General features: G+C 54.0%; 2 protein-coding genes across 2 annotated transcripts; one reads left to right on the plus strand and one right to left on the minus strand.

The window, feature by feature from the left end:
- Nucleotides 1-5,612: 5,612 nt before the first annotated feature.
- LOC119098333 (protein rhomboid-like) lies at nucleotides 5,613-8,149 on the minus strand. The gene is made up of 2 exons (XM_037221255.1): nucleotides 8,111-8,149; nucleotides 5,613-6,281 (listed from the first exon to the last, which is right to left on the minus strand). The coding sequence occupies exons 1-2, from the start codon at nucleotides 8,147-8,149 to the stop codon at nucleotides 5,613-5,615; spliced, it is 708 nt and encodes a 235-aa protein (XP_037077150.1).
- A 2,480-nt stretch (nucleotides 8,150-10,629) lies between these two features.
- On the plus strand, nucleotides 10,630-14,399 carry LOC119098335 (protein aurora borealis). Its single transcript, XM_037221256.1, has 7 exons — nucleotides 10,630-10,750; nucleotides 11,034-11,167; nucleotides 11,540-11,750; nucleotides 12,583-12,744; nucleotides 13,093-13,267; nucleotides 13,534-13,798; nucleotides 14,387-14,399. Exons 1-7 carry the CDS (start codon nucleotides 10,676-10,678, stop codon nucleotides 14,397-14,399), a joined length of 1,035 nt encoding a protein of 344 aa, XP_037077151.1. The 5' UTR covers nucleotides 10,630-10,675.
- The last annotated feature ends 739 nt before the right edge of the window (nucleotides 14,400-15,138 follow it).

Genomic DNA, 15,138 nt, shown 5'->3' on the forward strand with positions numbered 1-15,138 from the left:
TTTGACGAATCCAACCTATGGTGCCGTATACCAAAATGGGGAACGGACATGTTCATGAGAAACGCCTTTGGTAGATCCAAATACATCAATAGAATAGAGACAGATAAGGAATGACAGAGGTTTCAACAGGATGCAGTGATATCAAACCGACTTTATCACAAACGGACACAATTTCTGGTCCCTACCGGCGTGGGGTAAGCCCGGGAAGTATGTCGCCGGAGCTCCACCGTTGTGCGTATGATATTCAGAGTGCTCTTCCTTTTTCAAATGTTTGTTAGGACTTTTGATGATTTCATTTCGTGGTTTTTGTACACGGTTGGTACAATAGCTGTTCGTCGCGCGAGCATGGTAATTTCGGGTCTTAAACGGTACTTTAACAACGAAAAGGGCGCGTTTATCATCGAATTAATGACGCTGTTTCGGCGGCTTGGTACGTTGTCTGGCTGTTTATGATGATTGATAATAATGGAAGGCGTTGTCTGGCAGCACCTCTGGTGTCTGGTAATGCTCGCTATACTTAATAACTTCTTGCACTGCTTGCAATGTACCGTTATCAATCGCAGCTCACTGGTGCCAAGTAAGACGCAACGAGCTAGATGCGCTATATCATACACAAAAGATGTCAAGCATCAACGGAGAAAATCCTGATCGGGTGTAATGGGCTGAAGATTGCTGAATTATTCAATAATTCAGGAGCAATCAAGAGGAGAATGATCATGAGTTGGATCGAGCAATTCGAACATGAAATGCGGTCGTGAAAACGATCTCAAAAGATTCAAAATAGATCGTACAGTGCACAAAAACAGATCGATTGTCTGCATGTACAACATACGTAGCATGCAGACCGGGAGGCATTAAATCAGATATTAAATAAATGCGGTCCGTTGGTTGCAAAACATTGGAAAGTGGTTCACGCAAATGTAAAAAATATGATTCAGTCACAAATCGCATTTAGATATGGAATGTGGTTATAGCGCAATCGAATCACGGAGCCTCTCAAGCCAGTGGTATTGCACAGCAGTAATGCTGTTCATCTGCTATCGCTGCATGCAGTGCACTTCGTTCAGGGTTCGACAGTTGAATCATAAAAAGTGATGGGTGTTGCGCGCTAGAACTGCTGTTGTCATTTGTTCGGTTGCAAAAAGATGATGTAATAAGCATTCCGTTGCCATACTTCGTGAGGTGTGGAGAGTTTTAAGGTCTCATTGTGAATCTCTTCTTTTTTGCAAGACCTAAACATGCGATGCCAAAGGTCATGCCGATGCCAAATCAACACCAAACACCCGAGCCAATGCAATGAACGACACCAGAGGCCTAAGGTGTGCCTTGTCGCTCGTAACGAGTCCTCCCCGGGGAGATGTCCAAAGGGCCGCTGTTTTTACCGAGTCTGAGCTCATTTTCAACTCAAATTAGTAAAATCAAATCAGCCGCACGATAATAACAGCACCCACTCTGAGCACCATCAGGAGCGTAATCACATGAATCCTCCGCCATCAGATCCATTGGTGATAATGCTCCACCGGCAGGCATTCTCTCAATCTTGGTTTAGTTTATTTACCACGCAATTCCACACATTCTCTGTAGGACTGTATATAAAGTCCTGGGCGCATTCTGAGTCACGGCCTTTTTTGAGTGGTAGAAACTTTAACAAGGTCCGACTTTGTTGTCTAGGCCACCCTATTATGGCGCCGACATGAAGAACAGCAGACAAAATGCGGCGAAATGGCTGCGATATGTGACGGGGCTGCAGCGGGGCTGGGCAAAGTGCAACAGCTGTGGGTGCGGAATGTTGGTTCCGTGAGCGGGGCCTTTGTATCAGTGCGAGGACATTCTCTATTACTAAGTGCGTTAAAATAGCGCGTTATAATGAAATAAAACTTATAACACAACAACCACAGTTTCTGGCGCTTGGGGAACGGACGGACGGTACATGTACTGTCGCCACCGCTGCCGCTGTCAGATGTGCAGGGATTTCTTGTCCATAACATGGTTCCTTATTGGTCCGAAAGCTTCCCAGCGGACTTACAACCACTGTGTCTTACGATCTCTGCCGACGCACGTGTTTTCACCTGGCTTCCCGAAAAAGCTTTCACGGAGATTCGGGGATCAATGGAAACGGTGCTGCCCTCATCTTTACTGATACTTTACATGCCATTCAGTGGCTGGCCCCATTCCCAGCCGGTGGTTTGGCCTCACTTGACTGCAACATGACACGGCCGTTTTAGTCAAGATATGCTGAGCAGTACCGTGACTCGCTGCAGCGTGTCGGCGCCGCTCCTAATCATGTATGTACGTATCATGCTGTCACAGTTCCTCTTCCGCTCCTCTCCTTAATAATCAGTTTCAGACCGGCGGATGTAGTCGTCACCAGCAAGGCCTCAAGTTCCCTCATCAAACAAGCCGACCAGCAGTTCCAGCGGTGACGAGATCGCCGGGGATGCTGGGGTGGAGCACTTCCGTCATGCACTGGATGCTATCATGCTGCTCCCTGTCCTGCCGACCCAAGGGAAGCTGGCACCGGATTCCCTCTGTCACGTGACAGCTGTCCCTGAGCCTCGGCCGCTTCACGTTGGACCGCGTGTCAGGAACGTCGTGTGGCCAACAGAGTATGTCGAGCTGGTGCTGAGAATGCCTGGCCCGGGTTCCGGCACGGGTTCTTCCCTCCCTGCCCGCATACATTCGCCACTATTTACGATTGCTGCAGTGTGAAGCTGTGCGATAAATCATCATACGCTATGCTTTGAAATTGGCGGAAGTAAATGCATGTAATTTATAATAGTTTTGGCCACAACTATTTCATTGGAATAAGGTGACGATAATTACTTATCCGTGTACACATCGCTTGAGCTGTGCAACGATTGTTAACAAAACAGAGGGAAGTTTGGTCCTGATTGAGCAGAGGGTTTCGCAAGTACGGGCTTTCCAGCACGGCGGGAGGCAAAAAACTATTGCAATTCCCACACAAGTCAAAGCATTAGTCTCGCGGCCCATCATCGGCTCGTGTAATTAGTAGGCGCTTTCGTTCGGCAGAAATTTGGAAGCTCTCTAGCGAGATCCTGGCAATTTAAAGAGCTTCTGGTTACATCTCTCCAGAACCTGCCTTGTGCTGGAGAAATATAAACACTGCGAGGAATATCATCCTGTTTCGAGGTTCTTCTGTAGACATGGCCTTCTCCCCGTCCTTGTGCTCTCCTTGAGATTGCGTGCATGCCATTGGTAATGAAGCCGTCATGCATGAATGCGTTTTACTCTGGCTTGAGCCAACTGGTGGTTGGGAGCTCCTACGTACGTTAGGGACGTCAAACCCGGTGTTTTTATCAACACCGGGATTGCAATAAAATCGTTTTGCCATACATTTTAATGACTTGTCTGCATCAAAGCCACACTTGTTTCCAATAAGACGAGCTAGCCATTAAGTCAGTCCAAACCGTCTAAAGTCATACCGGAAACCCTAAGTCCTCGTATAGCTACCGCGTGATGTACGGTGTCATGCCATCAGGAACGCTAAACAATCCGGTAATTTTAAGAACAACATTTGAAATAGGAGGTCCTTGAAGTTGTTTGTACGTGCCGTTTTGCCCATGAGTGCACTATTGGATAACTAACATCTCATATTCCCATCTGACCAGCAGTTATATTATGGCGTCCTGTCCAGCTCTGCCAGCCCGTGTTGGCACTGCCAAGCGCCTACTTCCGGCGTTCGAGTTCGGACTCATGAGCACCTATTCAACGCGTACCACCACTTGTGCACGTTACACGCAGAGCAACTTAAATTTGTGTCGTGCATATCGCCTTGGTATGTGCTATGAGCTTAGCAAAGGTAGTGCCTTGTTCGCCAGAAGTTCAGGGCTCACTAAGCCGTTCTAGGTCTCGATCACTATTTTCAAATAATAGTTTCCATATGATTAAGGTTACGTGCAAGGGTGTGACGTTCTAAAATCGCTCGCGGGGCTGGGCCAACAGTTAGCCTAACTTGCCCCAAAAATCTGACCTCCCCGGATTTCAACTGTTTCGATTTGCGTCCCCGATGAATCGGCTGACTGTTCTTCATATACATGTGATGGATAATTGCATAGCTGTTTCAATGTTGGGAACACCGGATCAGAAATTCCCCCCCCCCCCCCCCAGGTCGGGATTGATTGCAGAACGGAATCCGGAGACTGCGAACTGTTATTCCGAACGGACCTTCCTAGGTGCATCTCTAATGTGCACCAAATGCGGGAGACGATAGATAAAGATCGCACGCGGCTTACCCACGATATTGTATATATATATATATATATATATATATATATATATATATATGTGTGTGTGTGTGTGTGTGTGTGTGTGTGTGTGTGTGTGTGTGTGTGTATGTGTGTGTATGTGTGTGTGTGTGTGTGTGTGTGTGTGTGTGTGTGTGTGTGTGTGTGTGTGTGTGTGTGTGTGTTTGTGTGTGTGTGTGTGTGTGTTTGTGTGTGTGTTTGCGTGTGTATGCCTTTAGGTGTTGTAAAACGAGTGCTAGAAAAATCACAAAAACCAGATATATTTTATTTGTGTCGCAGCATCAGACAGCTGTAACACAAAGAACAGGCGAACATTCAGGTGCGCACACATGACATAACAACAGCTGGTGTTTGCTGAGAGCACCAGGGCGCTTCTGCCGAATTCGTGTCTGGGGCTTGGATCATCCGCCGTTCAGAAAATCGACGAGTTGTGATTGTCCCAGTTCAGTATCTGTCGTGCTTATCCATGATCTGCCTTGCGGTATATAGCAACAGACAAACGCGTGTCTGCTATATGATGATAAACCACCAATATGCCTGTGAAGGAGCCAGCTAACCCTGCACTTTAAATCGTATAATAATTTCGGCTAAGGATCGCACCAATTCTGTCTGCCGTTGCAGTGCTTTACTGTCTCGTACGGATCCCACTTAGGTACTTGCTCGTCCTCGGACATTTTGCCAGCGATACAGCAATAAGCATCACACATGCTATGGTTCGCGATTGCGCGATACCATGCTGATACATTGTCCAGTTAGCAAATTATATTGTAATGGTGTGTTGCAGTGTCCAGACATGTCGGCGCGGTGGCTGCACAAGCTCGAGCTGGGTCCAAACTGATGTCACAATCCGGAGAACTGATGCTTCGTCCAGCGGCCAGCGTTTGTCATGGACCGGGCGGCTGACGCGTTGGGGAGCTACTATCTCGGTGAATACGGCCGCACTCTTTTACAGAATACGTGGGCTGGTGTCTTGCATCAGCATGTTTCCTTATAGTCGGAGACGTTACCGCACACGGACCGGTGTCTGCTTCACACATGGCGCTGCTGTGTCGAAAGGACGCAATGTTGCCCGCCGGCGAAGCGGCGTGAGGCCCAGGCGGTGCTTTCGCTGGAGGCGTGTTGTCTCTCAGGGAGGAGATAGACGCTGCACTAGTGTCACGCTCAGACACGGGAGTCACAGAGTCTAAGGCTGAGTGATCCGGCTTGACGGTGTGCGAGTCCTCTTTCCTCCGTGCGTCCTCATGATTTGACGATGTCGTTGACCTGACGGTGTCGTTGACCTGACGGTGTCGTTGACCTGACGGTGTCGTTGACCGGACGGTGCCGTTGACCTGGCGTCCAGGCGGCTCAAACTTCCTGCTCCGGGTAGTAGCCATCGGGCGCGGCGGCGTTGAACACGGCCATGATGAGCACCAGCAGCAGGAAGGTGACGAGCGAGATCCACCAGAGCACGCGCTCCCAGCGCAGCAGGCGCAGGTTGCGCAGCGCCACGTGGCCGATAAGCAGGCCGGCGACGGCGCCAGCCAGGTGCGCCGTATACGCCACCTTCTGGTCGGGACCGGTGGCGTACCGGTTGTAGATGGCGACGCCGATGTCGGTGGAGGCGAGCAACAGCAGGAGGCCGAGTCGCACCAGCGCCAGCTCCATCTGAGCCCAGTTCAGCACGAGGTCGGCCAGGTGGGCGGCCAGCAGAGCGTACACACCTCCAGACGCGCCGGCCAGGTAGACGCGCGGGTCCAGCACGGACGTGGCCAGCGAGCCGAGCAGCACGCCGCACAGGTACACCACGCCCACGCGCCACCACTTGTGTACCAGCTCGAGCGGCAGGCCGACCAGCAGCTGCACCACCATGTTGGTGGTCAGGTGCACCCAGCCGACGTGCACCAGCATGTAGGAGAGCAGACGCCAGACCTCGCGGCGGCGGTACGGGCTGTAGATGAGCGGCGAGTGCGGGTCCACCGGACCGCTGCTGGTGATGGAGCCCAGACGCACACCGTCGTACACAAACACCGCCAGCTGCACGACGGTGAGCAGCGGCAAGAGCAGCGGCGGCGGCCGGCAGTTGTATTGCTGCAGGTAGCTGGGCGGCCGCTGCGCGCGCGGCACCACGCTGCACGCGGCGGCGTTCAGCAGGCCGCGCTCGCCGGCGGCCGGCTCCGACCGGTGGTCGCCGCCCATCTCGACGCCGCCCTGCACCATCGGCCTGCGTCCGTGGCGGCAGCGGTCGCTGCCGACTCGGACGTGGAGGCGACGGCGGCTGCGGCGCACCCGCGCAAGCAGCGGCCCGGCTGGCTCCCGTCGTCGGGCGGAGCGCGCAGACCGCAGGTCCGTGGCGGTCCGGCACGACTCGGTCAGTGGAGCGTGGCTGGACGGACGCTCGCCGCGAGAGCGGTGCGTGGCCGGACTCACAGGAGGGCGGCCTGCAGTCCTCGTCTGGTCTCACACGAAGACGCAGGCAGTCCAGGCGCGCCAGACACTGACGGACCTCGCGACAGCGCGGCCCCGGACCGGTGAATACTGGCGCTGTCGCGGCCGGGTTACCAAGGTGACGTGCGACGCTGAATTCCTGCCGCGCTCAATGGATCGATGGTCTGGTCGCTGGACCATGTCGCGCACCTGCCTCGGCGTAGTGCAGCCACTGGTGGATCGTGCCAGTCGTAACTATATGAGCTCTTCGACTGCGCACGCGACGCAGACTCGTGCGGACCTCCTCCACACGAAACGAGTCCAGTGTTGGGCAGGGGCAGCAGACACTGAGTTTAAAAGGGATGCTGCCTCATTTCTGGGCAAATGGCACCGTCTTGCTGCGTCGCACGGAAAAAATGCATCAAGTCAACTCTATCGAAACTAACCCTACCGGCCACCTGTGTATGAAAGGCAAGTAAACTTGCTGACCCTGCGATGAATAAACCATAAGCAAATGCTACCAAGCGAGCCGTTTGGCCACAGGCCGAACAGACTTATTGGTCACCAGTAAATGGTACCAACTGATGTGCCAATGCAACGTTCGAACGTTCACCAATCGGCTGCCCTGAACAGTGCCAGTTGGTTTCAACTGGTCTGTCCAAGTGGAGCAGGTTTGTCCCATTCAAAATGAGACCCACTAGCGCATACCTTCCGAATTTGAAACAATTTTTTCCAGCTAATTTATTTGTATTTGAATAGTAACACGCCACCGAAGACAATCACAGGGCGCCTATCCGTGCCAAAGCATGTACGAGCTTACACAGGATTTCCCATGGGGGAGGGGTGCACAACTGACATTGAAACTAACATCTGAAACTCTGAAAACTGGCTTTTGCGCGCTGCCCGGCCGCTCCAATGCGCCATCGCGCACACTGGAGGACACGTGTTCGTGTGGTGCTCGGTAACGTCCGATAGTCGCCAACGTTTTCTTGGAACTCGTCAACGGCGCCTGTTTGACAAAGCTTGTCACCAATCCCCGTGAGCAATACCTTAGGTATGTTTGGCGGCTGTTTCTATGGAGCGTGGATAACAGAAAGAACGATCAGGTATTATGTATAAAAGATAGGTTAGCTTTCTTAAAAGGGTAATTTGCAGCATACAACCTACCGCTTAAATAATTGCTTCAGGTGATCACTCTTAAAACATGCCGCGACAAATTATCTCGTCAGGACTTAGCAAAATATCTTTGGAGGGTGTGGGAGGGAAGGTAAAATGTTTAATCGTCAAAAGGACTAAATGCATTTAAAATTAGTCTCGCTTTGTGTTGGCTTTTTCCTACGTAACGACAAATAAAGAGCCGTCCGAGCATTAATCTGCTTTGTTGAAGTCGAATGAGCTGACATAATCATAAATGTCCATCTTCTGCGTACGTAACTCACCACTTTACTGGGACTTTGGTGCGACACATTTTGGGCCATTAGGCTCGGAGCATGGGGTTGTCTGCAGCCAACTTTGTTGGTTTTGGCCATTTTTGGTAACTTTTAACTTGACCCAGGGTCACCGTGTTCTGAAAAGGATTGGATGTCGGCTAGGCGCATCGATTGGGGACGGTTTTATGATGACATGTGCGATAGGCTCGGAGCATCGGGTTGTCTGCAACCGTGTTTCCCCCCTTTTTTTGTATATGTGGTGGTCTTTGCCCTCACCCAAGGTCACCATATTCTGGAGATGATAGGTTATCAACTTAGCGGCATTGAATGAAGAAGATTTCATGTCGAAAGGTGCAATAGGCTCAGAGCACGGGGCTGCCAATGAGTTTGGTCGGCCGTTTAGCCCCTTCCTTTCTACCTTCTTCCGAGCATGTTGTGTCGGAATTAATGTAGATAGAAATGAAGCGTATAATCGGTTAAACGTTCATTCCCACAAAAACAATGCGACAAAGAGACTGTGCGCCAAACAACATACGCAGTCGTTGCGCCCTAAAACCCCAATAAACAACAGAACAGCACAGGCTTAGCAATACATTGAAACATTATGCAGTAGTTTAGTACATTTCCTGATGCCACTTATGTTTGCGGCGCTTGTAGCGCGTAGTTTAAAAGTCCATAGACGTCTGACGAGCGGAATGCGGCGAGCATTTAAAGGCCAGCCGCGGATTGATGCAATTTAAAAAGGTCATTTTCAGTCCTAGGATGCTTCGTTTAAGCTAGTTCGTGCAATAGGCTGTACTTTACTTGCTAAGGTATTTCTGTTTGATGTGTTGGGATGCCCAAGCTCTGTGAATTGTCTGACTTACACTCATTGCACTCAGCATTCCTGTGCATCTGTGCCTTTGTACACCAGGTATATGATTCAAGCAGTATATCTTAGTCTGGACCATTTTGACACATAAATGGACTTGTGGAAGCTGATTGAGCTCACTGTGCAATGTTGTCAAATTGAAGCTCATGTTTTGGTTGATATAAGCTTTCATTGATTGATTAACAGGAATGGACATGATTTTGCATTTGTTTTCTGTTCTTAATTGACGACCTCTCCTTCTCTTACTTGTGATTTTGATATGCCTGTGCTCATTACAGCAATTTTAAACATAAATTTTGGAGTGACCAAGCCTTTTCAAACACCAAATAACAAAAAGTATTTGAGTGTGAAGTAGTGTACATTGGCACACCCTGAACCCCAGTCATTGTCAGAACATGTAAGTATTGGGACTTAGAATATTATCTCAACTCATTAAGATTCCTTGCATTCTTTGTGCCATAATTTTCCAAGCTTCGGAGGTGGTGCAGGTTTGGTGGAAATTGAGCAATATGTGGTCATGCTTCCATTATGCTGTCACTTTGTCCTAAGGCATTATCAGGATCTGAAGCTTGGATATTTTCAAGGTCATGAGAACTTGTGCAATAAGTATGTGCAGCACAGCCTTATTTCATTCCAGGAGGTGATCCTTTATCAGTTAGTTGTGGTCACTACCACTAATTACCAACATCAGAATCCATGCACATATTGCTGAGTGTCTGTGTTGCTTCCATTTCTAAATACTGGGTTTAGGCTCATTGGAGGTTAAATTTTTCTATGTCTATGAGTATGTGTCCTTTATTTTGGTCTGAGAATGGCCTGCACATGTTTATAGAAATTCTGGAATGTGGATTGATGTCAGGTTCTCACCATTTGCTGCTCACCTTATTCACTGCTTGGTGAAGCATCATACCATATGCTTGTTTCAGCAAAATGTTCAAAGCTTGATGTTTGCTCTTATGCTGGTACAACTGTGCATTGTTGGGCATTGCAATTTAATTAAAAAGGCAATTAAAAGGTTGTCTTATGTGGCCTGTACCATCTCTAATCATGCACTATGCATTAACTTTGATTTGTATTGGTGAAAATGGCACAGGTCATTGAATGGTGTTTAAATTTACCTGAGTAGACAACATGTCAGGAAAACAGATGGGAAGAAGTACAAAGACATTATGCTGTGATTTGAAAAATGATGTTGGATGTGTGAGGTTGATTCTTTCATGCATAACATGTCTTCCACACAGATGTGATGCAAATAGTGAAGCTCATGTGGCTTGTTTAGTGCTGTGGTTATCTCCATCCTGCCTTTGATAAGTTTTTGTTTACTGAACAGTACCAGAGGTGTTCAGCTCTCATTCTGAAGCTCTGCTATCTGAATCAGAGCAGTGGGTATGTTCACTCTACACCCAACGTCTACTCCATGACCACTACTTGCTCCTGCCATGTCAGCAGTGCAGGCCGTCCCTCCGCCAGACATGAGCCAGCCGTTGGCCGACTCCGCGCCGGCCGGTGCCCCCTTCCGCCACCCGGACACGCCGAAACGCGCCGGCGGCGGCGACTCGTGGCGGCGGGCGGCGCCGGAGGTGGCCGGCGCGGCGGCGGCGCCCTCCTGGGACGGCCAGTCGCCGGCGCTGCGTGACGCATTGGCCCGTCACCGCGCCGCCGCCGCCGCCGCCACGCCCGACAACCCGTTCGAGTGTGACGACATGATGACGTCACTCTCGCTGCCCGCCTCCAGCCCGTCTCTGTTCCAGCATGTGCAGAGCCCCAACGACAAGGAGGTGCGTGCCAGTGATGGGGTCGCATGCCGAAATGATGACGGTGTACTGCACAGCGTCCAGCATGGGCATGTGGCGCGTGCAACACCGCAGTACATAGCACAGTGGTACCAGTAACTTGGTACCGGTACCGAGGCGGCAGTAGGACAGGTCAGCTGCAGGCGATCGTCATGTTTATCTTCCACCGGCCCAGCCGTGTGCTGGGACGATGCTGCCGGGTGGGGCGTGCGGCGCCCTGTCCCCCAGTGAGGCCGCTCACCGTCTGACGGTGCTGCACCGCTCCCAGGAGCCGGGCTGGGCCATCGAGCAGATGGCGCAGCTGCACCCGGCCCATATAGACGTCACGCCCTACCACAAACAGCTGCTCGGCCAGAAGTACGACCCGCACAAGGAGATGCAAGTCCAAACGGCCATCGATCGGTCAGTCTGACGGAGTCTGACTTGCCTCAGCTGTCGTAGCCAGACGTTCCTCGTCGTGTTGCTGTCAGGTTCTAGCCTGCCAGTGGCCTCCTGCTCTAAACGTTAGACGACTTTGTATGTGCGGACATTCAACGCGAGCCACCCACCTTCCCACGCGTTGTTTGTGAAATTATGAAAGGTGATGTCTAGACGTGGTTTGCGTGATGTTTGCCGCCGCCATATTCGCCACCGATATTGTGCTTCCTCTCTCGGTTCCTTCTCAAAGCAGATGACGCTGTTTGTGAAGTGCTGCCGGACTTTGCTCAATACGCACGCCACGGCCGGAGTCGCTGCCGCGGCGTTTGAACGCCGTTCTCTGTGCGCTGTCGGCAGCTTCTTCAGCTCGGAGAAGATCGTGCCGTCGCCGTGGAGCGCCTGCGGGCCGCGGACGGTGGCGTTGGCCAGCTGCCTGGAGAGCCCACTGACAGCCAGCGCGCCGCCGGCCGTCCGCCACTGCGGCACGCAGACGGCGCTCACCCTGCCTGCGCAGCTGCCGGCCGAGCTGGAGCGGGCGCTGGCGCCCTACCTCTGTTGCGCCGCTGCCGTAGGTCACCTCCACGCGCAGTCGTTATCCGTCAGACGCTGCTCCCAGCTCTGCCTGTGTCGCGCCGCTGCGGTGTTTCTCACCGCCCCTTGCCCCTGCCTTTGAGGTGTGGTCTTCTCTCCGTCCTCTGCTACGACGCCGCGGTAGGCTCCATCCTCACACTGTCGTCGCCCTGTAGTCACTGTCCTCTCTATATGTGCCACTCCACTGCGGTACTTGCCAACGCCTTCATCTTGTGCCATGGTGTTCTTTCCTGCCTGCGTCTCGTGGCGGCGGGCGGCGCCGGAGGTGGCCGGTGCGGTGGCGGCGTCCCCCTTGGACGGCCAGTCGCCGACGCTGCGCGACGCGCTGGCCCGTCACCTCCTGGCTGGCCCGTCCTCACCAACCGCTGGCCGCCGCCGCCGCCGCCGCCGCCGCCGCCGCCGCGCCCGACAACCCGTTCGAGTAGTCACTGTCGTCGTACCCCGTTGTAGTCACTGTCGTCTGCTCTGTATATGCCGCTCCGCTGTGGTACTTGCCAGCGCTCCCTCATATTGTGCCTATGGCGTTCACTCCTGCTTCTGCTGCGCCACCTGCGCTTCGCCCCCGCTTTCGTCACCTTCTATGCACGATTCGCATGTGCCCCTCTCCCACATCACACACCAACCAATAGCTTCTGTTGTTTATTGTGATGAACGTTAGCGGCTAGTCTGGTCTGGTTCGCGACTTTCTATCCTGGTCGCGCCGTGGCGATGTGCGCCCTTGTGTCGGCTGCGAAGTCGAGCCGCTGCTGCCCGCCGCTGTTCAGCTGATCACAGGCCGTGGAGCCCCTGAGCGCCGTCCGCCGCCGCAGGACCAGAGCCAGAGCCGCGACGACGACTCGGTGATGAGCACCTCGACGCTGCGTAGGAAGCTGCTGTTCCACAATACCAACGGTGACGAGCCGACCAGCAACGACGTGTCCATGGCGGACCCGAACGGCAGCGTCTACCACTTCCCCGGCACCCCGGACAAGGTTGGCAGTGCTGCGCGTTCTCTGTCCCCCGCTCTTATGGATCGCTCTCCCGTCGCCAGCTCCACCTGTCGTGTATGTAGCGCTCCATCGCGCCTTGATGTCAGCCATCGAGAGGTGACCGAATCGCCCTGTCGGGCAGTTCTGACAGTCATTCGGGGCGTCGTTTGGGTGTAGCGGCCAGTGCTGTCCTTCCGCATGCATGTTGTGCTGCCATTCCACGGTGCAATGCGTGTGTGTGTTCGAGAGTGTGTCGCCTGTCGGCCACGGCGCCGGGATTCGTGGGTGTGTGTTTATCGCCCGTCTGACCCTGGGAACTGCGAAGGATGAGCGTGCCGTCCTGAACCCCAGGGTCATCTGCTGCCGACGTCGCCGCCGTCTCCCGGTCGCTCGCGCACCTCCGTCCCCCACCGACCTGACGTGGACTCTCCCGCGGTCTCCCCCATCTGCAAGTCGATGATGGCCTCGCCCAGCACGAGCAGCATCAAGTCGCAGGGTTTGGCCAAGATCCGGTACCCCAGCTCAGGTGAGCGTCGTCCCGCGGCAGGTAGGCGGAGGCTGGGACCTCCCACAATGAGATATTTCCAGATATGGAAAGGAAAACATTGTGCTACACTGGAGCATAACAGCTCTTGTGTCCAGGTTTCATCATGTAGCCTGATGTATGAGATGGATTCATGCCTTAAATGAATGTTGGAGCTCCTGTTGCTCTGACGGGCCCGACTTGGGGTGTGTTTGGCCTACACCACACCCGTCCACCTCAGCGTTTCACGGGGGTCACCCGTTCCGCAGACATCTCCGACCCAAGCGACGACGACGACGACGATGTGGGAGGAGCGTCGGCGGTGGCTGCGGCCGAGCTGCCGAGCTCGCTGGCCGAGGACTCGGTGCCGCAGGACACCGGCTACCATTCGACGCTCGCCTCGCTGCCGTCGCTGTCGGCGCGCCACCTGGCCGTCGCCGAGAACAGCCAGCTGGCGCGCCTCCTGGGCTCGGGCTCGGCCTCGATGCTGCATTCGACGCGGCTCGAGTCGCGCCTCGAGGCGTCCGAGCTGCCGTCGGATGCGGCGCCGCAGCCGGCAGCTCCGCTGGAGGCGGCGCTGCACGCGCTGCGTGACGGCCGCGCCGAGGAGCCGCCCGTGCCGATCGGCTCCTCCACGCCGAGCCGCGCCAACAGGCGGTAACGGCCGACCGGCTGCTACCGGCCGCCAACCCGTATTGGTCCGGCTGCGGTCCGCAAATGGTCCAGCCGTGGACTCGTATTGGTCCAGGTCCGGGCCGCCTCCAGCGCCGAGCGGCGCCTTTGGCTGCTCGTCGGTGCCGTCAGCCCGTCCGATTTACCGTCGCGATACGCAACGTTCACCTTCCGATGCCATAATGCCGCCGCGCCCTGCCGCTCGATACGGCGTGCCGTGCGGTCCTCCTGTCCGGCTCTTCTGTCCGGCTGATGTCGACCCCCGTCGACTTCATCTGCTCTGCTATCTGGTGCATGCCTCGGGGCGTGTGAAGCCCTCTTGCGTACCGTGCCGGGACGCCTTGTGTCGGGAAGGTCAATCTGTCAGGTGGTTGGCCCGAAATGGTCGCATCCCTCCCGTATCTTCCCAGATTGCTCAGTCTTGACTCGTGATACCGGGTGCTGCGGCAGGTGCTATCTATGACGGTGCCCCGGACCAGACAGCGGCGCCAATCGATCTCGTCTCGACAGGGACGTGGACGTCATGTGTTCAGTAGGCGAATCAGTACTCGGGTAGATGAAAAACGGATTAGTTAGACAATATCGGGGTCATTGGCTTGTACCGCATGGGCACTCCTCGCCTTGTGATGGGAGTGAGGACCATGGACATGTCGATATCTGTACAACTGCCAGCCAGCTCCAAATGGCATCGAGGCCTCGGCTTATCTTGTAAGTCACGGAGTGGGTAGGGTGCGGATGCAACTGCACTTCGTTCAAACTCTGGGCCAGCCAGTCTGGCATGCACGCCAGCCGAGCGGACGGTCCTTACAACAGGCTGTTCCGTTCCCTGAGGAGCTAACGACACTAATTCCGGCAGCGCCGCGAAGCTGGAGGCACGTGCTAAGGTGAGCAACAGCGCTCGGCACGGAGACGTGCGTTGCAGTGTTTGATGCTGCCTGCTGGCTGGTATGGCCGTTTTGGAGCTGAGCCGATATTCGGTGCATTTAGGCTATCTTGCCGGGCTTTACGCTGCGAGCCGCTGGGCGACCGTGCCAATAAAGACGAGATATTAGCTGGCCGGTGTTTGCTGGTGGCTGCGTGGTACGCGTGGCTCGTGCCGCTCCGCTTCCGGCAGCGAGCAGTGACACGCCAATACAACGCGAACGCAATAACACCGCACGAAGTGGAGTCCAATGGGGGGCTTCTGGTTGTTTTTGTCGTGA

The sequence above is a fragment of the Pollicipes pollicipes genome, unplaced genomic scaffold (assembly GCF_011947565.3).
Source record: "Pollicipes pollicipes isolate AB1234 unplaced genomic scaffold, Ppol_2.1 Scaffold_4740;HRSCAF=5597_pilon_pilon_pilon, whole genome shotgun sequence".
NCBI lineage: Eukaryota > Metazoa > Arthropoda > Thecostraca > Pollicipedomorpha > Pollicipedidae > Pollicipes > Pollicipes pollicipes.